This window comes from Penicillium griseofulvum (assembly GCF_001561935.1).
Source record: "Penicillium griseofulvum strain PG3 chromosome Unknown contig_6, whole genome shotgun sequence".
NCBI lineage: Eukaryota > Fungi > Ascomycota > Eurotiomycetes > Eurotiales > Aspergillaceae > Penicillium > Penicillium griseofulvum.
Window position 1 is genome coordinate 1,698,580 of NW_024467419.1, and position 23,134 is coordinate 1,721,713.

Sequence of the window (23,134 nt, forward strand, 5' to 3'; positions counted from 1 at the left end):
TAAAATGAACAGTTTTTTATCTTATTTGAACATTCTATTGGTCTATTAAGATCTTTTTTTTTAATTTAATTAGAAGATACCCCGTACCTTTAATACACTAAATCCATTGCTCTCTCTCTCTCTATAAACCTGGTCAATTACCCGACGCTCAGACCTAGATTCTAACTCGTCTGCCTTGCCCCTCTGTTTTTTTTTATTTCTTTCTTTCTCTTCTATACTTTAATTTTATCGATATTTTTTGCTTGTGTGAAATAAAAGAAAAATACGCGTGGCGGCAGAATCAAGAAATCTAGAACCTTTCCCTTTCCGGTGTTCCCCTTTTTGCCAGGGCGCTGACACCCCAGATCCCACTCTGGAATGTCCTCGATTCCCATTCTCATCTAAACGCGTTTCATGGATCATTAATTTGGGTCTGTAGCGCTCTGTCCTTCACCATGCATTGGAAAGGACTGCGTCTTGTCGCTGATGGCAAGAGGCAGAGCACCTTTGAGCCTCAAGCCCGTCACAGTGAACAGCTTCCACGTCCTTATCCCCCCGCCGAGCCTAGACTATCCGAGTCAATTTCTCGGTCATCAGACAGCCCGGTAAATCAAGGACTTCAGGTACCAGATGACAACGGGTCGCACCATGCGGTATCTCAGCCAGACCTTGCAGAACCATCTGAGGGAGACCGTCCCAGCTTACGCCACAAGCGATTCAGTTTCATGAGACTACGCCATGCATCTGACCCCCAACTTTCGAAGTCTTATGTCAAGGCGGGCCAGGACACTCCCCCAGTCCCTTCCTTACCTCGTAAGTGAAACATAACAACCCCAATGCTCATCAGAATAGATTGATTGACTGTCTCTACCGGATACAGCTCCCAAGATCATTACTACCGCCCCGACTAGCCACGAGCTCGACCAACCCGTGAAACAAAAACCCAGGCTCAGCTTTCGACCATCGTCACGAAAACAGTCTATGGAGGAAATGTCTCGGAAATCAATGGAACACCCCGCGAAGCCTCGTAGAAGGGGCCAAGGATCAACCGACTCCCAGGTTACCGACTCGACGCTTGCCATGTCCCGGAGTATCACCGAAGAACCTGGGCGCTTATCAACCAACTCGCTTCGCGGAAACCCGCAGACCAGCGACTCTCAGCGCTCGTCGGTCATTGATACCCGATTGTCCGAATCCTCACGATCAGACCAGAGTTACGGTGACCATACAGTCACCCGAAGCGTTTCCCCTCGTGATGGCCAAGGCGCCAATACCGCAAAGCGATTCCGTATGCCGCGCTTGAAACGAACCCGGGCCCCTCTCTTCCCTTTACCCCCGAAAGTCTCGCACCCGCCTGGAGTGGATAATCGACCGAAGTTCCCCCCGGTAGATACGCCAAAATCCGAGGCTTCAGATGGCCAGGACCAAATCTCACCACTACCTTCCCCATCCCGTTCCACTGTGGGGCTCGCTACCTCGAGTGTACTACCGCTATATCGAAATGATTCGACAAATTCCGCTCACTCAGTCCGATCCAATCCCTCTGTTAAGAACCGAGGACGCTCGTCTACCATGGGATCGCTGGCCGAGAACCAGGACGACTTGTCCATACCCCCATATTTGGCATCCTCGACACGCACCTCCACTTCGACCAGTGGCCGCAAGAGTTTCAGTGATATGTTCAATATCACGCAGCGATTGAGGCAAAACTCCTCCCCACCTGCTCCTCGCCATGCTTCACCCGCGGTAGGCGGCACCTCCACTCCGATTTTAAAGCAAGAGCTCCCAGTAATCCCAAAACGGGAAGAAAACGATACACCCGCTTCATATCTAACCCGCTTAGAAGAAACTCTGCCCCGCGGCATGATTGCTGGTGTCCTCGCTCAATCAGAGGAGGAATTCTACAAGATCTGCCTGCGAAAATACATGAGAACTTTCTCATACTTCGGTGACCCACTCGATATGGCAATCCGCAAGCTTTTGATGGAAGTCGAGCTTCCGAAGGAAACACAGCAGATTGATCGGTTCGTGCAAGCATTCGCTGACCGCTATCACGAATGCAACCCAGGCATCTTCACAGCCCCGGATAACGCTTACTTTATTGCATTTTCGCTTTTGATTCTTCACACCGACGTCTTTAACAAGAACAACAAACGGAAGATGCAGAAGGCGGACTATGTCAAGATAAGTCGCAGTGAGGGAATCTCGGAAGACATTCTTGAGTGTTTCTATGAGAACATCTCATACACCCCGTTCATTCGGGTCGAAGACGCCAATCTACCTGACCGTCATTTGGTGAAACCACGCCGCACTCTATTCAAAACCACTAGCTCCGAACATTTGTCCCGGATTGCACGGGAGCCTGTCGATCCCTATTCGCTTATCCTGGAAGGCAAATTGGGATCCCTGCGCCCCAGCTTGAAGGATGTCATGGATCTGGATGATACATACAATCATTTTGGAACCGCTGGGCCACCAGACATGGATGCCCTTCACCTGGCCTTCACCAAGTCCGGAATCCTACAGATCATCTCTCTGCGCTCTCGTCCTGACGCGTTCATGCCGGCTAGTTTGGATAGTCCACTCGACTCGAATCCCGGTCTGGTTGATATCAAAGTCGCCAAGGTCGGCTTGCTTTGGCGGAAAGACCCGAAGAAGAAGAAGGCCAGGTCACCCTGGCAGGAATGGGGTGCTATTCTCACATTCTCTCAGCTCTACTTCTTCCGCAATGTGAACTGGGTTCGCTCACTCATGGCACAGCATGAGGTATACGTCAAGAATGGCCGTCGAGGAACTCTCGTTTTCAAGCCACCCCTTGCGGAATTCAAGCCGGACAACATCATGTCTACTGGTGATACAGTTGCTCTCCTAGACTCGAGCTATAAAAAGCATAAACACGCCTTTATGTTTGTTCGGCACAACGCGTTGGAGGAGATATTCCTTGCTAGCTCTGAGTCTGAGATGAATGACTGGCTTGCACACCTTAACTATGCTGCAGCCTTCAGGACCACTGGTGTGCGCACCAAGGGCATGATTGCCACGAATTATGAGGGACAGCGATACCGCAGGAGTCAGCGATTGAGCTCGATATCTTCACAAAAGTCTCAACAGTCGACGGAAATAGAGCCCCCTTCTCCCAGTATCGATAACGACATTGTTGCCGAATTTGTTGCTGCACGACGAGAATTGATGAGCCAGAAAATCCGGGAGAGAAATGAAAAGCTTTTGATGCTACAAAAGCAATTGGATGACCTTTTACAAAATGCTCGACACTTGCAGGTTCTCACTCCTCTTCACGCTCGGGCCCGCGAGAGCGTCATTATGGCCGCAGGCCGGCTCTCTGCCAAGATTAAATGGGTGAGACAGGATATCTGGCGCAGCAAATGTTACCGCCAGGTTCTCTTGCGAGATCTGGGAGAGGATGACGAGGTAGTGGAAAGCAGGGTCGGGTCTGTCGCTGAACCGACGCCATCCCAGTCGGACGGAGCACGTCTGGCCTCTCTTTCCGGGCCGTCGGTGACATCGGAACCTAGCGTGGAAAGAGGGAGCAGTATTGTGCGTACCGTCTCCAGCGCCGATACCCGTGAGTCTAATGTGGGCCAACCCGAGCAGCCCTCGGAGACCGGGCTGCTGGGTAAACCTTCGAATGATGAACTGCGTCGTCCTAGTATCCCGGCATCTGTCACTTCATCTGACATTGCTCGTATCGGTCGCCGGCGCTCTGCCGTGGCCGTCCCCGAGCGTGCCAAGTCATACTCACCCGATCCAACGACCCTCAAGCTCGAGCGTGAAGCTTCGGTCCTCAGCCGTGCCAGCCGATGGGATGGAGCTAGTATGGCATCTCGTACTTCGAAACTGACATCGCCCGCGAGCTTCGATGATGGCGAGGAGCGCGTTCTGAGGGAAGCTGGTCTACTGGCGCTACCAGAGTCCCCGTCGGCACGCCATGATGAAGAGATCGCCCCTGATACACTCCCCGAAGGCGAGACAAATCCAAACGATAAGAACGACAGACCGAGTCGCGTCCGTCGTAGCCTTCATCGCACGCTCCGTGATTCGCATACTCATAGAAACCACTCTCGTTCGAAGAAGAAACGGGGTTCAGTGTCTAGCATTGGGCAGGAAGAGGATGATCAAGTCTCCGGTGATGGAGAAGTCCTTCCTCGCAAAGCCCCCAGTTTCACTGTGCACGGCAAAAAAGCATCCGTCGTCACATTCGGTTCTGAATGGCAGAACATGCCCCCGGAAGAGCGCCTCAAGCTCCGCAAGCCCACCCCTCATGAAGAACCACGGGCGTCGGATCCTGCTATCTTGGGTAGTGGCGAGTCGATTATGACCGACCGCAGCCCGGAACGTCGCTCGGTGCGCAGAATGAGCACTGCCACAGGTCTAAGTGTGCACACCGACGATCTGGCGGAGTTCAAGGATGCGCGGGAAGAGCTATCGGAAGAGGACATCGAGGGCCCGGCTTCTCCAGTGATCACCACGCTTCCGACTTCAGATGCAAATGCCCTAGACACTGAACATAATCCTTTCTCCCCTTCATCCACAATGTACAACAGCCATCTTTCTGCACCAAGACATGACGGCTCTCCCTCCCCCTCCCCCTCCTCTACATCTATCAACGAGCGAATTGTCGATACGCCGTCCAGCGAAAACCTACGTGAGCAGGCCGTAGGCGCCTGAGTCTGTACGCCTTCTTCAACTCTCGACCCTCTCTTCCTTTACTTCCTTCTGTACATCCTGACCATTCTCATTTTGATCTTCTGCTTGACGATTATTATACCCCTTTCACAAACTCTTGCGCCTCATCTTATCTTTTCCTGGTTGGCTTTCTTTATTCTTGCATTAACATCTGGCGAATCTCGGTTTCGTGACAGGTTTTCGGTTCGGGTGGGATTTTTGAGCATCTGTCTGCATCCCCTTCTGCATTTGTGCTTCTGGGAACTTTATTCATTTGCTTCCAGATCGTTGAATGAGATCTGTATGACAGGCTGCATTCATGGGCGTGCTTTGATATCTTATGGCAATCTGGCCATTTCATTTCGATTATGCTTCTTTCGAGTCTGAAGCTGTGGAATTACTGATAGACAAAAGCGAATTATGATTGACAATGATTTGATTCCATCCTTTCTCATTGTTTCCGCAGTATCTGTACAAGCTTATATGTATACAATCACTTAGCGACTACGCATTTGAGTCGAATGATTGTTCTCAGTAGGAAGATGAGCATACAATCCCAATGTTGTATATGTTGCATAGGGCTGAGAAAAGCGGTAAACCAAGCGGTGAACCAACCCACCAATCCCAAGTCCCAACTTCCCACGCGCCTCCAAACCCCCGATCAAAAACCCATTACGACATTCCAAAAAGCTCCAAAAAAGCCACCCTCACCTCCCATCAACTTCCACGCCAACATCCAAAATGGCGCACTCAAAACGCAACACCTCCCTCCCACACTTCACCTCATATGAACGCGGTCTATTACGCTCAACATGGGGCACAAAACGCAGCGCAATCGGCCGCGACAGCTTCCTACCCTTCGGCTCGTGCCGTCTATGTCTGCAACCCGCACGCGCGCCTGTAGTCGCATGCGCCAGCAACGGTGACCTCTTCTGCCGCGAGTGTGCGATCAGCGATCTCCTCGCTCAGCGACAGGAGATCAAGCGACTTGAAAAAGAGCGCGATGAGGCGCGGAAACGCATTGCGGAGGATGAGGAGCGCTCGTTGGCGGAAATGAAGGAGAGAGATCTCAAGGATTTCGAGCTTGTTTCTATGGGATTGGAGAATAATGGTGGGAGGAAGAGGAAGGCGGAGGAGTCGGAGGCTTTGGAGAAGTTTAAGGCGAGAGAGGTTGAGGTTGGTGGGAAGAAGAAGAAGGTTTTTGAGCTTGGGGAGGAGGAGATGGCTCGTGTTGCTAGGGATGAGAGGGAGAGGTTGAGGAGTGAATTGAAGATGGAGAAGGTTTGTTCTTTCTTGGAATTGGAGCTTGAAGCTTGTGTCTTGGCTAACTTTGCTTCAGTCGTCTAACAAATCCGCGCTGCCGTCTTTCTGGGTCCCTTCGTTAACGCCGAATACGGATGCGAATGAAATCGCTGCCAACAAGGCTGTCAAGTTGACGCCTGTTTGTCCTGGGTCGACGGATGAAAGCCGGCATAGCTACTCGCTCAAGTCGCTTGTTGATGTGAATTTCACAGAGGAGAAGGCTTCCGATGGGACTGTGTCTAGGGTTTGTCCGAGTTGCAAGAAGAATTTGAGTAATGGGCTCAAGGCGATGCGTATGTGGAATGGAAGCTGGTACAGCCATTGGATCTTGCTAATTATCTCTTATGACAGTCACAAAACCCTGCGGACATGTCATTTGCGCTCCGTGTGTAACGAAATTCATGACTCCCCACGAACATCATGTGCCCGATCCACATGCCTCAAAGGAGGAGCAGGAGAGAACTGCTGCTCTTCATGGTCAGGTTCTATGTTACGTGTGTGAGACAGATATCACGGCAAAGTCAAAACCAGAAGACAATGGGAATGGGAATGGGAATAGCAAGAAGTCTAAGAAGAAGGATAAGGATGCTATTCAGCCTGGTCTGGTGGAGATCTCCTCCGAGGGGACTGGCTTCGCTAGCAAAGGTGGGAATATGGGGAAGAAGAATGGCGTTGCATTCCAGTGTTGAGTCTAAAATAACCGAACAAAAAACATAAAACACCAGGGTGTTGATTATGTATACGATAAAATATCCTGATTTTGCCGCCCGGAGCGGTTATTAACGCCCGAACCATGCAAATACAATGTTCTAGATATACAATGAAGCCAAGCGAGAAGTCAACAGGCGAACCTAGTCTCTCTCATCCCATATACATCAAGCTCAAGAGCGCTTCTTGGCATTGTTGAACTCACGCACTGTGACCTTGCAAGCCACCTCCTGACACAGACGACGGCGGCGACTGAGATCCAACTTAGAACCGAACTCCAAACCAGAAGCACGCTCAATAGCCTCGAGAGGAACCTCGAAGTCAGTCAGAGCCTTATCATTCGCAATACGAGCATTGGGCAGAACAAAAGCACCAAGCGCAACCTTGCTCGTAGGCGAGTTGGTGCCATCCTCGGCATAAATAACCTTATAGAAATGCGTGGGCACAGCGACGTTAGGCGGGTTACCAATAACCTCGTAGTTAACGCGCCACTTTCCATCCGGGTCACGGTGAGGCAGGTACAGCGGGCCGGTAACAACACGAACGGATGGATAACGCTTAGTGAGATCGCGGCAGAAAGTCTCAAAGTGAGCCCAGTAGTCGCGGTTGAAGCCCTCTCCGACCTGCGGACACATATTGCTCAATGCGAAAGTGCCGTCCATCGCATCCTGTGACCACTTCGCATCTGCCGCTGGCACCTGGTGTCCGCGGTCATAACCTGAGCGGAAATAGTCCGACAGCTTGGCACGGAACATGGACGGGATGGTGGTGTCCTCGAAGAAGGTGCTCTTTTTTCGGTCGGCGTTGTTAAGGGCCAGGGATTCTGGGGTTATGTGTTCTGCGACCCAGGATGGGTTGCGTGTGCGTCGGTCGTAGGCGCCGTGCAATGGGAGCGAGGAGAGCTCGTCGGCGATTGGGCCTGGGAAGCCATACTGGAGGATTCCGGCTGCATCGACGGGTCCGGTGGCTAGTTTGGATGCTAGGGCCGGTGCTGGGATAGTTGTGGGCACTTTAGGGCCTGGGATTGTTGGTGTCGGGGGGAGGGTCTCTTGTTGGGGCTTTGAGGGTTTGCCGGAGAAGAGCAACGCGGTGACACCGGCACCAGTGGCTGCACTGGCGGCAGCGATGACGGCCAAAGTTGCCTTGGACATGGCTAAGTGTCCGGGTATATTTAGGGCTTGTTGAAGTCGAAAAAAGTCAGGAACCGAAAGAACAATAAAAAGTCGGGGAGTCACGGGCCAATCATATCACATGAAGAATGAACTATTGTTATTCTACAGGGGAAGGATGGATGAATATATATATATTCTCCTCATTGTATATTTCTTCATTCTCTCGTGATTCTTTTGTGTCTGGTGAGTTCTAAAATTATTTCAAATCACAAGATAAATGTCACATCAACCCCCTTGCATATGCCCTTATGAGTGTTGTTAAGTCACACTAGATAACTTGCCATTAAGATAGTATTTATGAACCTCCGGTGGTCGGACTTTTTATCCATATCCTATAACTCTATAGTTCTCAAGGGACTTACATACATTGGATATTCATAATGGCAGACTGTCTATTCCACCTCCCATGTCGCAGATCTTATGAGGGGGAGCTGCACCGCAGTGAGAACCTTGGGGGTGAATGCGCCTCAGACAACAGGTGATCGACAATATAAATCCCCCATGGACATCGTCATATTTTCATTATCATCAAGAGAGAGAGAAGGAGAGGCGAAGTGTTGACCGCCAACCCGTTACCAATTACATCACCGTTTTCCGTTTTCTTCAACTCCCCACGACATGTCTGCTAACGACCTCCGGGGGTGGGTGATGAGCGCCGTCTCAGGCGTCGGTAAGTATCACTTGAAAATCATCGCGGTCAATCGCTAATTGTATTCAGCCTGCGTCCTTGGTTCCTCTATCATCTGTATCGATGTGCTGGTGCGGGTGCTTTCCCGCCGCAAGAGCTTCCAGATCGCCAACAGTAGTAATTTCTTGTCGGCATCATTATGTCTTAGCGCCGGAGTTATGGTGAGCTATCTCTTCAAAGGAATGTATAGGTTATACTAATTCCAAACAGCTCTTTACCTCCCTCTATAGCATGCTCCCCACCTCGAAGCAGTACCTGACGCGCGCTGGCTTCTCTCCCGGTGTATCCGCATATATTTTGATCGGCCTTTTCATTGTTGGAGTGATAGGCATTCAAATAGTATCCGCATTTGCACACCGATATATCCCATCTCATGTTGTCGACTGTGCGCATACCCACGGCGAGTCGGAAAGTGATCCCGAACGCGGAGAGCTGACACACGAGGACCATGGCCACAACCATACAAATGGACATACCGAACGAACACCATTGTTACGGCCTAATAAGCCATCTTCATTCAAGTCAACGCCAGCGGTGGTACAGCGGAGCCAACATACCGAGCCGGAACCCAGACGCCGCGAGACGATGCGGGCGATATTAACGCGCAGCATTACCTCCCTCATGGGTGGCGTAAAGCCCACCTGCGATGAAAACGGGCCTTGCTTCGGCGTTTCTCAGACCTGTGGTAGTGAATGTACCAAGGTGCTTCCGCCATCCAACGTCAATGAAACCGCACGGCCAAGCCTGCCGCAACGTGAAAGTATCTCTGTGCCGCTAGAGCCGGAAATTGCCCGTGCAGAAAGTGACATTAGCAATGAACATACACCTACTACAATGGAAGGAGGGTATTTTGACAACATCTCCGCACACCACCACATGCACCCGCGGAATCCATCCGCTTCGCATTCCGAGCATCATTCCGAACATCATCCTCATTCTGAGCATCATCACGAATCTCATGGTCATCGCGACGAAATTGATTCCGAGCGTCCCAAATCTGCCGCCGGAAACCCACACCACCATCACGTCCCTAAAAATGCATTCCTCTCCATCGGACTCCAGACCTCACTCGCCATTGCTCTGCATAAGCTTCCCGAGGGGTTCATCACCTACGCCACAAACCATGCCAGCCCAACTCTCGGTATGACAGTATTTCTAGCGCTATTTATCCACAACATTGTGGAAGGCTTCGCTATGGCACTCCCGCTCTACCTAGCCCTCGGTTCCCGTTGGAAGGCAATGTTCTGGTCCAGCCTCCTGGGAGGTATTAGCCAACCGGCCGGTGCTGGTCTGGCTGCACTTTGGATCTGGAGCACTGGGCAACACGGTAGCGACGATGCTATGGGCCCGTCATGGGGTATATATGGAGGTATGTTCGCCGCCACTGCTGGAGTCATGACTTCCGTTGCATTGCAGCTCTTCAGCGAGGGACTTAGTCTCACCCATCACCGCGGGATGGGAATCGGGTTTGCCATTGGGGGAATGGGTTTGATGGGCCTCAGCTTTGCATTGACTGCTTGACCAGGCTGGCTCTGATTATTTTTTTATCTGGCATGCATGAACGCACATATTGTTCCTGCTTCCAACTACATTCATTCAATATGGCCAGTGTAGTCTTGCACAAATGGACAAGGGTAGGTGCAATTTCGGACAATATCTCTTATCAACAAACTGCTGCAGGTGTCAAATCACCGATGTGGTGGAAGCACAATACCTGGTGTCATTGGGTACTGTATGTACATTCCTCGTGCAGATAATGCATTAGATTTCAATATATCCTTTCTACATTCAAATCGAGTCTACCGCAAAGTATATTAGGCCAAATATTCAGGTTATTAAAGTTGACAAGTAGCTGGATAACTTCAAGATCGTGATATTAACTATGGACATGGTGTACAATTTGGTCCTATAAACATTTTAGAACATCAGAAAACGCCGGCATAGAATCCAAATATAATACATCTTTCAAATCCCACATACTCAGAGAGCCTGCACCGAAACACGTCTCGGGGCACCGCTAGACTCGCGCAGATGATTGTGGTGCATCTGGCCATCCTCCTCCATATCCTCAACATCAATACTAAACCGTCTAGGCTTCGACCAAACGCCGAATTCCGCACCTCCATTAGCCTCACCAGCTTTCTTCATCTGCTCGGTCTTCACACCGAACCGATCAACCAACGACTGGTACAGCTCCGCATGCGCCGAAGCCCGTCTGGCACTCTCACCCGTTCCAACACGTTCCTGAGCACGACGCATCAACTCCATATGCTGCGACGCAACATCAGCAGCGCTGGAGTGGCCTTCTGCCTCAGTGTCGCCGAGCAGGTCGTACAGAATTCCTTCGTGCAGAGCCGCAGCGGACTTGTGGTTCTCTGATGCTGTGAACATGGCAGAGAGAAGCTTGGTCATGTCCAGGGTAACCGGGTCGCAGCTACCCCATACCTGGCGAAGGTTGTAGCAGATGTCACGACATAGCTGGATGGCGGAGTCGACTTTGCCGCTGCAGAAGCGGGTTTCGACTAGTCGGCGGCCGATCCATACGACCACGTCTGGTGTCCAGGTACGCTGGACGATTCGAGAGGTCCAGAGTTGGGTTAGGATTGTTTCGAGTTCGTCGAACATCTCGTATTGGCCCAGGAGGGTGATGATGTCGTTTAGGTGATTGAAGGGGAGGTCGACCATCTCGGTACCCATGGATCTCGAGGCTGCCATGATCTCTTGTAGGAGGAGCTTGGACTTGATGGACATGGCTTGGTAGGTCTTTTCGTTTGTGCACTTAGTTGCCTTGTGGCCGCTGAGGTATAGGCAGAGCTGGGTGGCGGTGTTGATGCTCTCGTGGTTGTTGAGACCGTCGGTGAGATGCATGAAGGAGTGCAGAACGCCTGTCAGGATGGTGGCTTCCTGGAAGCGGGAGGAGTTGCACAGGTCCCGGACGAGCTCAGTGGTCGTTTTCAGGATGTTCATGCTGTAGTTGTCGTGGTGAACCTCACGCAGACAGATCTGGTAGAACTGCTGTACGATTCCTTTGTCGGCGACCTTGTTGGCGGACAGGTTGGAGCAGAAGTAGGCGTACAACTTGTCCTTGGTTTCGTTGGCAGCCCGAACTCGCTTCTGACCAATCTGGATATTGTAGAGCTGGTGGCCATTGATCAGAGTAGGAATGAAATCGTGGCTGGAGAGGCTCTTGGCAAAGGCCTGGGAAGTCTTCATCTCACGGGCCATGTCCTTCATGATCTGGTCGTAACTGGCACGCCTGCCGAAGACTTCCTCGAAGGCAGCGACAAATATGGCGTCCCGACGAAGGTTCAGATCCATGGCGGAAGCTTCGGGGCTGTACACCACGCGGTGGCGAAGCTCATCGAGGAGATTGTTGCCGCCTTCGATGAAGCCGCACTCAAGGTAGATGCTTGCGATCCGGCGGGCCCAGTCGGCCATTGTGTCAGGGGCACCGTCGTCATGCAATACATCGGTAGAGTAGGCGTGGAGAATAGCGTTGCCCTGCTGAACGGAAGAAGCAGTTCCCTGCCGCGAATGCGCGAGAGCAAGTTCACGGAGCCACGAGAGAGTCGTGGTGGAGAAGTAGCCCTGGTTCTTCTTGGCCAGCTGGAACTCTTCGGTGTAGAGGGAACGGGCTTCAAGGGTTGAATCATGCTTGCGCACATACAGCTGTGCCAATTTGTGCTTGAGGGTGATAGGCAGCGGTGTAGTCATCTGGTCTAGACCCTTCGACGACTGAGAAGGTTCCACCCATTCGCTGGTTTCCAGAGGGATCTTGTACAGCGAGATGGCTTGGTCAATGTATGAATCATTGGTCTCACACAGCTCGGCAAAGAGCAAAGTAGCATTGAGCGTCTTCCCGCTTGTTGCTCCGTGCACGTGGCGACAGGTCATGACATACTCAGAGGCAACCCGGTATCGCTCAGAGAAGTCAGAGCGTACGTGGGTAGTCAGGATAGCCATGTAGCCCAAGTAAGTCTTCTCCAGCATCCGGTCCACGAGTTTATTGTCATAAGTATTTTCCCTGTTGTCTTCAACAACCAGCGTCGGCCAGAGAGATCGGTAAACCTGCAAAGCAGAATCCCAATTCATCTCCGCCTCGTACAGGGTAATGAGGCCAATTGCAGCGTCAATGCCTGCTGGGGCAATTGTGTTCTTATCGGAAGTAGCCTTGTAGATGCGCTGGTAGATGCTCTTGGCCTCGCCACTCATCTCCAAACGGATTGCCAAAGCAGCTTCAAGATACATGTTATCGATGGTATGCTCGTGTGTTTCTCCGAGACGAGCAGCCAAGAAGTTGCTCATGGTGTGAAGCAAAGTCAGCGCCTTAGTGAATTGATAGGAAGTCTCGTGGAACTCGACGACAGCCTTAGCAACGGCCAAAACAGACGGCACCGGTGCTTTGTCAGAGGATATCATAGAACCGAGGGCATTCTCATACACAACTGTAGCCTGTTCCAGATGCAGCCTGCGGAAATGGCAGTAGGCTAATACCAAAGCCAGATCTGCCACAGGAGGTGCTAGGTCGTGGGAGAACTTCTGGTGAGATTTAGGCTTTTCGACTGTGGGCCAAACATGCTGCAGGACGGCCATGACGCATTCACTGCCATGGACCCAGTTCTCTTCACGCACGTAGATGCTGGCAAGGTTGTGGCACATAATCAAGGTGGTGACAGTCATATTCTCGGCACTGGCCGAAATAACGTCCAGCAGCTCAACCAGCAACTTGCGGTCCCGAGAAGACAGAGAGGATGCATTCTCCATGGAGACTGCATTTGCCATGCTTTGGGCAATTGAGAGTGCCAAAGCTGTAGAATCCTTCGAGTACTCTTGGTGAGTCTCCTTGAAGTAGTACCACATAAGAATGGACAAGGAGCGATCGAGATTGAACAGAAGCATCTCCCGAGTCTCAGCACGTAGAAGGTGCACGCGCTGCAGCATCTCCTCAGAGTGAATACCAGTAACCTCGAGATCTGCAACCAGTTCACGAATGATGACCTCAGATTCATCACTTCGGCCCTGGCGGCGGAGGAACTGGTAGTACACAAGGGCTACATTGGCCTTCTTGTCCATCATATCAACCGAGTCAATATCGCGCGAGTTGAGACCAGCCCAGAGGCTCGAAAGAACTGCCTGGGCATGGGCTACATCACCCTGATCCTCATACATCTTAGCCATATACAGAGTGTAGGAGATTCGGCGCTCGTCGGTGACCTCCATTGTGCGCACGACATTGTCATACTTGGTTCTGGCAATATCGCGGCTCATCTCGTCGCTTCCAGTTGTCGAGAAGTGATCGGTCAAAAAGTCGGCTGTCTCGGATGACTGGCGCGAATTGGTTCCATATTTCTGAAGAACTTGCTGATAGAATTGCTTTGAGATGAACAATGCGGACTGGTTTTCGTCGCGAGACTTGTACATGCTCACGATCATTCCAAGATACTTTAGGCGTTGGTTGAACTCCACTCCGGTAATCTCGGAGTCTGTCAAGATCAAGTACTTCACGATGTCTTCCTGCTGAGAGGTCATCGAGCCTCGCTCGGAGAATGACTGTATCATCATCTCGGAGCATGCCAGAGTGATCGAGTGTGATTGGCCAAGAAGCTCCTGGCTTAGCTTCCACGCTTCGTAGCAGGTCTCATCGGCGTGGCTGGCAGACGCCAATTTGGACACACGTGCGCTGAGAATCAAGCTTTCCAACAGGGCGAGAGATTTATCACCGAGAACTAATCGGCGAATGTCACTCGCAAGTCTGTAGAGCTCTACAACACTAGACCGAGTGAACTGGGACTCGCGGCAAGTCAACTCGAGACGCGCAAAGAGAATGGTGGCAGGCATGAGGTCCTTGAAGCTTGAGTTGAATTGGAACTCTCCCTCGTCGGTGAGCAAGGGCGAAGAGAGAAGATGCGACAGCCAGTAGCGTGCGGTGTATTCCAATACGGCATATTTGTCGAAGAGGTGGTTGCGCTCCTCAATGCTCAGCTTGTTCATCGAAACGTCGACCTCCTCACGCACGCTCAATTGCACACAGGAGAGGCACCTAGTGAGCAAGTCGTAGTGAGCATCCTTGATGCTCAGCTGGGACTGCCCACCGGATGATTTGGCCTGTTTGATGACGTGATCGCGAATGCAAGTGTGAGCGAAAGAGACCACACCATCACGGGTCATGACCAGCGGACTCAGAGCATTCAAGATATCGTAGCTGCTAGTGGGCTGGTCGGAGTTGTAGCTGGGACCCTTGGGGTCCACATTGAGCAAATGCTCAATCTCCTCAACTAGCAGGGGTCTCTCGGCAGCTGCGAGCCAGGAAACAACATTAACAGTGCCCTGCTGGCTGAAGTCGAGGCTCTTAGAGTGGAAGTCAATGAGTTCAGGCATCAGTTGTGGCAGGCCCTGAACACACGAAACAGCCTGGCTCAAGGTCTTTTGCTGCTTAGCGTATGCAACTGCCATTTCGGCCCAACTGAAAGAGCCCTGGGAGCGGGCTACAATGGCAGACACAGCAGATTGAAGCTGATTGGTCTTGTGGGTGTCAAAGTTGGCGCCAGATGCAAGCATCTTGTTGACATATGCTGCGATGTCTGCCTTGGTCTGAGAGGTATGCATGGCGTACTGCTGTACACCCTTAGACCTCGACTTCACGCTCAGAGGCCGGGTGAAAGCGATCATCTTAGATCCAGCATTCTGTTCAGAGAGAATTTCACAGATACGATCAAAGCAGGCAACCGCATTGGTATGGCCACCCTTGATCTGGTCGATGCCGTCAATCACAAACATGTACTGGATGTTTGTGGCAAGGCCAGCACGGATGCCCCTCCAAAGGCTTGTTTCAACTGCGTCATCTCCAGCCCCATCAATCGCTCCTTGGGCTGCCCTGGCGACTTCAACCAGAATGGCCTCCTGGGTGTGCTTGTCACTGACGGAATGATCCAACATCTGGTGAAGGATACCCTTCAGGATGCGCAGAGGCAAGGTAGCGACAGGAATATCATCACCTGTATTGAATCAGCTCGTGAATTCAACAAAGATACAAACAGGGAAACTCACGAATGGTGTATGGGATAACATTCCAGCTGTCGTGTTCAGCCGACTCTTGTAGTCTTTCGATTGTCCATTGGGCTAGCGCACTCTTTCCCGAGCCAGGACCACCAGAGATTAGCATAACAGGGGAGCTTGAGACAGAGAAATCGTAGAGGGTGTTGTTGAACCACTCAAACGATCCCTCGGCAAGCGAATGAGCGCGAGAGTCGAGGATAAACTGAAGAGGGCGGTCTTGCACTCCCAGGAATTGACGCAAACTACCCAGCTCAGACGAGGAGTAGATCAGGGCGCTTTCCTCCACGAGCTTTGCAGTGTGAGAATCGACAACACAATTCCAGTGGGTAGAAAAGCGCTTGGCGTAGGCCACAAAAGCGGCATCAACGTTGCGTCCAATAACTTGATCGGACTCTTTGCTCTTGAATCCCTCGACACAGCTGATGGTCGTACTACAGACCATCTCAAGCAAATCTGCGAAGACTGCGGCAACATCCGGCTGGAGCTCAGGGGACGATTTGTACGCAATCTCATACTGCAGAAGCAAGTAGATGCCGACGGCGACCCGGCCATATCGGCCAAAGACACTCTCGAAGACATCAGTGGTGTCCAGATCAGACTATGCAATAAGTTAGTATGCATATCCAAAAGTTTGCATCGACCCTTAACTCACCTCCAAAAGGAGGATACAGAATCCCCAGATGAGCGTTGCCGCATCATTGGCAGCAGGCGCGAAGGCTCCGACGGACTGCCGAAGAGCATCAACTGCATACGCCAATCTGGACGCCCATCTGAGACTGCAGTCAAGTCTGCTACCATCATGAGGCATCCAGCGGAGACGTTCAGCTGCGATGGCGTCGAAGAAAGCATCCACGTTAGGGCTGCGCTTGCTGATCGCGCCGGAAGACAGGCCCAGCTGAGTCTTGCATCTCTGGGATACAGCCTGAACCTTCTCCTGGAGGACAGTGACCTTGTAGCCACTGACACTCAGTTGTCTGACAATACGCTTCGAGGTCATTCCATGCGCGGCGCTACTCTTAACACCGGAGCTAGACTCGGTGGTTCCCATGTTGAGGCTTTCACTGACAGAGGGGCCGTAGGCACCGCCCTGTCGAGTTACTCCTCCGCCAATGATGCTTCCCTGGTTGACTCCGCCATTTTCAATGTTAGATAGACCATAGCCACTGTCTTGGTGAAGTCCCAGGACTCCTCCGCCAGCGGCACCTGCTTGGTTTACTCCAGTGGCGCCAGTAAACAAGGCGTTGTTCGACTGGCCCGTGGTGGTAGAGCGTAGACCACTTGTTTGGTTGGATTCACTGGTGGTAGCCTGCCCTGTGCTTGTCTGGATCTTGGGAGTGTGCGCTTGGTCGGACACTGCGCGGGCATAACTATAAACCGGCCTGTTTGTCTGGTTTGAGGCGGCTAGTCCTTGTCCACTTGCATATTGGGTTCTGCTTGGGTTGGTCTCAGAGACAGAATGCCTCTTGCTTCTCTGTTTCCTGGTGGTAGAGGTCTGGTTCATGACTCCTTTGTTCACGCCATAGGCGCCGCCGGCAGCGGCAGCGGCAGCAGCAGCAGCTTCGCTTGCTCCCTCTTTCTGGGAAGGCTGAGAGCCCTGTTTCTCAAGTTGCTTTTTGCCGATGTGGTATTTTCCAACAGATTCTTGGCCGGTAGCTTTCTTGGAGAGGTTTTTGCTAGTGGTTCCATCACTAAAGACGTCGGGGCTAATTCTTTCAAAGTCGTGGAGCTCTTTTTCGATATATTCTTTGCCCCAACCACCTCCAGCGACGGCTTTCGCGGTCTTTGCCTGGTTTGAGCTGGCCTTACTACCGCTTCCTGCTCCGACGAAGGCAACCTGAGGGGAATCTTTCATGGCGGTTTGGCTAGGTATCTCCTTGCTTCTAGTTCCTCTCTGAACGAGAGTTTCTCTGCCGCTCGCATTGTGGAAGTTCTTTTCCTGGAAAGTTCCCGGCAAGGTGATGGGGCCCTTGCGGATGTCGTAGTTGGGTTGAAGCTCTCCGGCCGCCACACTACCTCTATGGTCAAACTGTGTAGAGCCAGTGTTGCTCCTTTCATTCATGCTGTATTGTTGTTCCTGAACAGCTTCTCGCCTGTCGTTTCCAATGTCTCGTTGCTCCACGTTCGTGTTGCCAGTAGAGTAGATGCCTGTGTTGTCTTGGCCAATCCCTCCTTTGCTGGTCTTCTGTCCAGACTCCTGAACATATTCCTTGTTAAGGTCTTCTTTGTTCATAAGGTCTTCTTGGTTCATTCCAGCACCGCTGTTGGATGCTCCGCCGGTGTCTCCTTGGCTGGTTGCTTGTCTACTGGATTGGCCTTGGGTGACAACATCTTTGGCGCTGTCGAAGTTTCCTCTGGGGGCTTCCTCGCGAACGGATGAGCCCTTCTCGAGGATTTCCTTGGCTTTGGCGAACATGCTGGTTGGTTGTATATTGATGTGTGAATAGAGGTGTGAATATATTAACAATAGGTGGATCGTAAAGATAAAAGATTAATGAAATAATGTCATTCAGTCGTGTGGGTTCGGGTTTCAAAGTGGTATCCGTTCAAAAATAGTAGATGCTGCAAAAATAATTGGGAACCAGACCCAGGAATGGAACTCGGGGGCACCTAAATAATATGAGCAACCATCCTGCTCTTCATTGCATCATAGAGATTTTTCGGTCATGCCCGAGTCAGGTTCATATTCAGCAGTGGGTGCAAGAATAAGTGAGCCAGCTTGCTCGATATGCAGGTCATGGTTTTGCTTGGATTGCAAGGCCCGCAGCGTGAACCAAGAAAGCAATGGGAAGCTCGATGTCATGGCGCAGCATAATATCAAAAGTCGATGATGCTCAACCAGAGAAAAGAAGCGGGTTAGGTGGATCTTTGAACAGCCGTTCGCTCCAGGTTTGGAAAGTTCATCACACGCTCTATGTCCAATCTTTTTTTATTCTCCGGATAGAATAGCTAGCTTACGGCCCTTCGTTGTTTTACAACTTCTGTTGCAAGGAAGATGTAGACCCAATTGGCAAACTGATATCGTTCTTTGCATTGTGTCTTGTAGTACCACAATATCTAAAATCAACTTCAACCAGTTAAGGACTCGGAATTGGGTTCAATCGATGTCGTTGCAATGTGTGGGGTAGAGACCTAGAGTTTGGGGACAATCAGCTCTGAAACTCAATGGCTCCAAAGGGAATGCATGTCTCCACTGTCTGACGCTTAGACACGTCTGGATATGTGGTCATGGCGTTCCATAATTATCTCAAGTGGATGTAGAAGTCAAGATTGAAGTCAGCGACTGGTCAATATACCCTTAGTCATCTCGAGCTACCCCGATAACCTTAAATTAACTCTGGCGATTTTGCCAGAAATGTCCGAAGTCATCATTTCCGGATGACCCGGCATTAACCTCGTGAATTGGTGAGGTCATGCCTCTTTGTTTCGATCAAATGACCGCGGGAACATCCGCTATTTATGTCATGACATAGACTTGGGTAAACACTTTTCCTTGAAATTGAAATAGCAGATCAACATCCCGAGATCGTCCTGAAATCGAGATAAGTTGCTTTGATTGTCAATCATAAATCCCCGTTCGGGGAACAGCTTGCTTATCATGTATACTCAATGTTATAATAGAATAAATTTGTAGGAGTTGAGGGTTTGAAAGTGTTTTGCGATTCGCAATCATCTCCACCCTTTATAATATAAGAGGAAAGTGAAGGTCTTACGCGATCACCATCGAAAGACAACTTGAAGCTAATATAGGTAATCTATGATTTCATTGGGAACTATAAGATGATCAGTTTGGAAGAGAGGTTTATATTCCCGCTGTCTGTAAGAAGGCTCGTGCCAAGCGTCTTGCTGGTATAGAGACAATGTCTACTCGGCCGGAACGCCTGTCTCCTGCTATTTTTTCCTCCCAATACCTTTGAAGGAATATGAATAACAGATCAGGAACTCTCTGTCCAGTGTGTCAGGTTCAATCACCTATCTATAGCATATTAAAGTGATCGCGTTTGAATATTTCTGGGTGTCAAAACCCCCCTTTTTTTCCTTCGCAGAAATGTTAGAGCCTCAGGTCATAGTTGGTACCTGAAGGACTGATCACTTTAGACACCCCAGCAGAGCATCCATCAAAAAGACATTATACATAGTAGCATTACCATAGATATAAGGTCCCTAAGATATATCATCCTGAGCTAAGCCACGTCGTCAAAAGATAAAGTGTAGGTAGTGGACAAGGTATAGAGTGATCTACATCCTTGTGTTCCAACCTCCAACACTCCCTCGAATCAAGCTAAAGCGGAAGTATGTACTTGCCAATTTCTATCATCCCCCGCACTTTTCATGACGTGAGGATCCATGTTGCGACTCAGAAATAGAAATGCAGAATAAGGACTTGGACTATGCTCCTTATGCTAGCGAGATCTGGCACGTGTGGAGCAAACATCACATGTAAGTGTGGAGTATCCTTCAATGTACTCCGTACAGTGGCCAGATGGGCACCGGATATATATTACATTATTATCATTGGGAGATCAGAACATACTGCATAGGGGCTGAACCCCACCATGCAAGGCCCGCCTAATCCATTCTACAACTCCAATATCAAATCTAAAGAGGCAGGCCACTAAGGCAAGCAACTAAGAAGAGCGAGCTCTATGTCCCTAGGCACATTCTCAAGTAGAGATAACCCGAAAAGGATGGAAAAAGAGGTAGTCCATTTCTGGATCGGAAATGCAATTCATGAAACAGCCTATGAAATGAGTCGAAAAGGGACTCTGAAGTCTAGCCTGCGAACTGCCCATAGACAGCTCACATCCAGCCACAGCTTTCCATCCTCAGACCGCCATGGGTATCCATTCATTTCCGCGAATCAACCCCCAAAAAAAACCCATCCGTTGCCAGCAAAAAAAAAATTCAAGTGAAGACGAAGAAGCGTGATATCATCCGTACAAGTACCAGCCGTATCTGGTGTGCTTTCGTTCGTTTGGGCCGTGGTCGTGCCGTGGTTATGCGAAGATTTTCATCGTAGAACTCGACTAGCCGATCGCGGCTCAGGTGGTTGTTTTAACGACTTGAATAATCTATTGGCCGGGGTTGGGGTTCATCTGCATTTCGCGACTTGTCAGCCTTCCTGTCCTTCATTTTCGATATTCGTGGTGTGGTCGTGGATATTTTGCGAGATTGGTTTGTGTTTGGTTGTGTGTTGTGTGTGGGTGAGTCATTCGATATGTACCTTGCGCTTGCCACCGGTCATGGTAACGTTGACGAAACGGCGGGTGTAGAGAACACGCTTGTAGGCGCGACCCTTGGGGTTCTTCTTCTTCTCCTGGGGCTCGACCTGGATGCAAAATTGTCGTTAAAAGGACTGGTCGGATGGAGGGCCACTGCGATCGTGTATCAAGTGGCGTTGGCTGGATATCGAATATAACTCACCTTAGGAGTGGCAGCCTTGACCTTACCGGCACGGGCGAGAGAGCCGTGAACCTTACCCATGTTGGATGATTGACGTTGATGAACGGGAGATGGAAGTGGTTTGGTGATGAAGCGATTCTTGAATCTCGATTTGGGTGTGCAAAATTGGGAGTGCGACCTGTGTGGGGCGGCTTAGCGAGTGCTTTCGGTCCGGATTAACTCAGCCCGTGTGGGGTCATGTGATATGAGACAAGTTGGTGAGGTAAGCCGGGGTTAAGGAAGTCTTGGCAATGATTTCTCCGAGGTATGGCGGTAGAACTTACTGGGTGGTCTAGTAGTGGGGACTGATGGGTAAATGAAGAAAGAATTACTGGCAAGGAAGCAAGAAGTTGATAAATATATATACTCTTAAGAGGATTTTCCAGCAGCTCTTAAGGGACATGGTAGCAAACAGTATGACTCAAAGTCGGGGTCTCTTTTTGGTATCATGAGTAATGTACAGGGTTCTCCCCAGCGCTATGCAATATTAGGTATTCCAAAATTCCATGGATGCAGCACATCCAGACCACTCTTTGGCATACACTTAGGCCCCCTTGGATTTCTCCCTGGCAGCAGCCTCTTCTCGTTCTCTTTTTCTTGCCAGGTACCGCTCTTTGGCGCTTAGCACATCTACCTCGGTTTTGCGACTGCGGCTCTTTTCGGCGATCTCCTTTTGTCTTGCAGCCTCTGCCTCCTCTTCTTGTCGCGCACGCTCTTCGTATTGGCTTGCAACCATGTCGGTCTGTCGAGCCCGCTGGGCACCACGGCCACCCTGGTAACCAGCACCTGGTCGTCCGGCAGTAGGTCGTGAAACTCCTGCTTTGGGGGCAGGTGCTTGAGATTTCGGTTTCGGTGCCACGTTCAGTCCTGCAGATAGGAGTTGGCGCTTGTCAACGACTTCGCCCTCGTCGTTCACAACAACCCGAGCTCCATGGGAGTTGAGATCCTGCGCCTTTTGGGCAGCCGTCTTATCCTCTTTATCCTCCGTCTCCTCAATAATCTCGCCTGCTTTGAGGCGGCGGGCAGTTTCTTCTGCAGCCTTGATAACCTCCTCGTGTCGTGCTTCTCCTCGCGACAGAACGTCCCGGTAGAATCCAATCATGCCGGAGCCGCCACTCTTTTTACGCCGTTCTTCTTCTTCCTTTTCACGGCGTGCTTCCTCTTCCTCTGCTTTCCGCAGTTCAGCTTGCTGCGCCTTGTAGGCAGATGTGACAAACTTCTCCTTGTCAGCAAACTCGTCGCCTTCGGCTTCACGCTCCCTGGCTAGCTGGCGATCCTTGGCACGTAGTTGATCCCGTTTCCGAATCTCCGCAGTCTGTAGCAAGTTCTGCATGTACTTAGGTGTGTCGCTCTTGGTTTCTACTGAGGACTTGGCGGGCTTGGCATGTAGACTGTCGTATACTTCATCGTATGAGTAAATCAATGGGTCGAGCTCTTCGGCTGCCTTTGCATGCATGTTGCTGCTGTGCATTGACGCGAGGTTGGTGTATTTCTGGGCAGGGGCGGTTGGCTTTTTCGGCTTCGCCTGGTTCAATCCAAGATTAATTGCGCCTTGTTGCTCTTTTTCCTTTTCTTCGTCTTCATCCTCATCGTCTGCAAATAGCGAATTCTTGCTGAGCGGTTTGGCTGTTGGTTTGGGACCGCTTCCGAATTGAATTTTGCGTTTTGGGGGCCCTGCGCTTGGTGGGAGCTTCTTTTTCGTGGCTGGCTCCTCTAGCCCTCCAATCGTTGAGATTTCAATTGCGCCATCACCAGTTTTCTGGTCTTCATCTTCGGAGTCGTCGTCAAAAATGTTCTTCCTTTTCTGCCCAAGGGCATTCCCAGGTTTCGTCGCACTTTTGTTTGGAAGGTTCAATCCGTAGGGGAGATTTGCTGGCATATTAAAAATAACCTTTTCCAAGCAGTTCCAGGTTTTCTATACTCGGATTAATAGCAACGATACTAGTGTGTTCGGCAGGAGATGATTGTCGAGGTCAAAAGTTGCGACTGCGATCGACCGCGATAAAGCCTTGGCTGGTTATCAGTCGATCACGTGCTGGTAACATTTGCGGGGAGATCGGAGCATCGAATATTGTATCCATACTAGACACAAAATAATGTCGGTTTT

At 50.7% G+C, this 23,134-nt stretch overlaps 6 protein-coding genes across 6 annotated transcripts; 3 read left to right on the top strand and 3 right to left on the bottom strand.

Moving 5' to 3' along the window:
• Positions 1–434: 434 nt before the first annotated feature.
• On the top strand, positions 435–4,665 carry PGRI_077310 (Arf family guanine nucleotide exchange factor SYT1; the record flags this gene model as incomplete). Its single annotated transcript, XM_040795445.1, has 2 exons — positions 435–792; positions 860–4,665. 2 exons carry the CDS (start codon positions 435–437, stop codon positions 4,663–4,665), a joined length of 4,164 nt encoding a protein of 1,387 aa, XP_040653122.1.
• Positions 4,666–5,403: 738 nt separating this feature from the next.
• PGRI_077320 (putative RING finger domain protein) lies at positions 5,404–6,653 on the top strand (the record flags this gene model as incomplete). Its single annotated transcript, XM_040795446.1, has 3 exons — positions 5,404–5,943; positions 6,002–6,257; positions 6,316–6,653. The coding sequence occupies 3 exons, from the start codon at positions 5,404–5,406 to the stop codon at positions 6,651–6,653; spliced, it is 1,134 nt and encodes a 377-aa protein (XP_040653123.1).
• A 192-nt stretch (positions 6,654–6,845) lies between these two features.
• On the bottom strand, positions 6,846–7,823 carry PGRI_077330 (DNA/RNA non-specific endonuclease; the record flags this gene model as incomplete). The annotated part of the gene is made up of 1 exon (XM_040795447.1): positions 6,846–7,823. One exon carries the CDS (start codon positions 7,821–7,823, stop codon positions 6,846–6,848), a length of 978 nt encoding a protein of 325 aa, XP_040653124.1.
• Positions 7,824–8,462: 639 nt separating this feature from the next.
• PGRI_077340 (Zn(2+) transporter ZRT3) lies at positions 8,463–10,053 on the top strand (the record flags this gene model as incomplete). The annotated part of the gene is made up of 3 exons (XM_040795448.1): positions 8,463–8,514; positions 8,563–8,693; positions 8,743–10,053. The coding sequence occupies 3 exons, from the start codon at positions 8,463–8,465 to the stop codon at positions 10,051–10,053; spliced, it is 1,494 nt and encodes a 497-aa protein (XP_040653125.1).
• Positions 10,054–10,512: 459 nt separating this feature from the next.
• Positions 10,513–18,001, bottom strand: PGRI_077350 (ATP-binding protein; the record flags this gene model as incomplete). The annotated part of the gene is made up of 3 exons (XM_040795449.1): positions 10,513–15,527; positions 15,580–16,186; positions 16,241–18,001. 3 exons carry the CDS (start codon positions 17,999–18,001, stop codon positions 10,513–10,515), a joined length of 7,383 nt encoding a protein of 2,460 aa, XP_040653126.1.
• A 3,570-nt stretch (positions 18,002–21,571) lies between these two features.
• On the bottom strand, positions 21,572–22,906 carry PGRI_077360 (splicing regulator NSRP1-like domain-containing protein; the record flags this gene model as incomplete). Its single annotated transcript, XM_040795450.1, has 1 exon — positions 21,572–22,906. The coding sequence occupies one exon, from the start codon at positions 22,904–22,906 to the stop codon at positions 21,572–21,574; it is 1,335 nt and encodes a 444-aa protein (XP_040653127.1).
• Between the last annotated feature and the right edge of the window lie 228 nt (positions 22,907–23,134).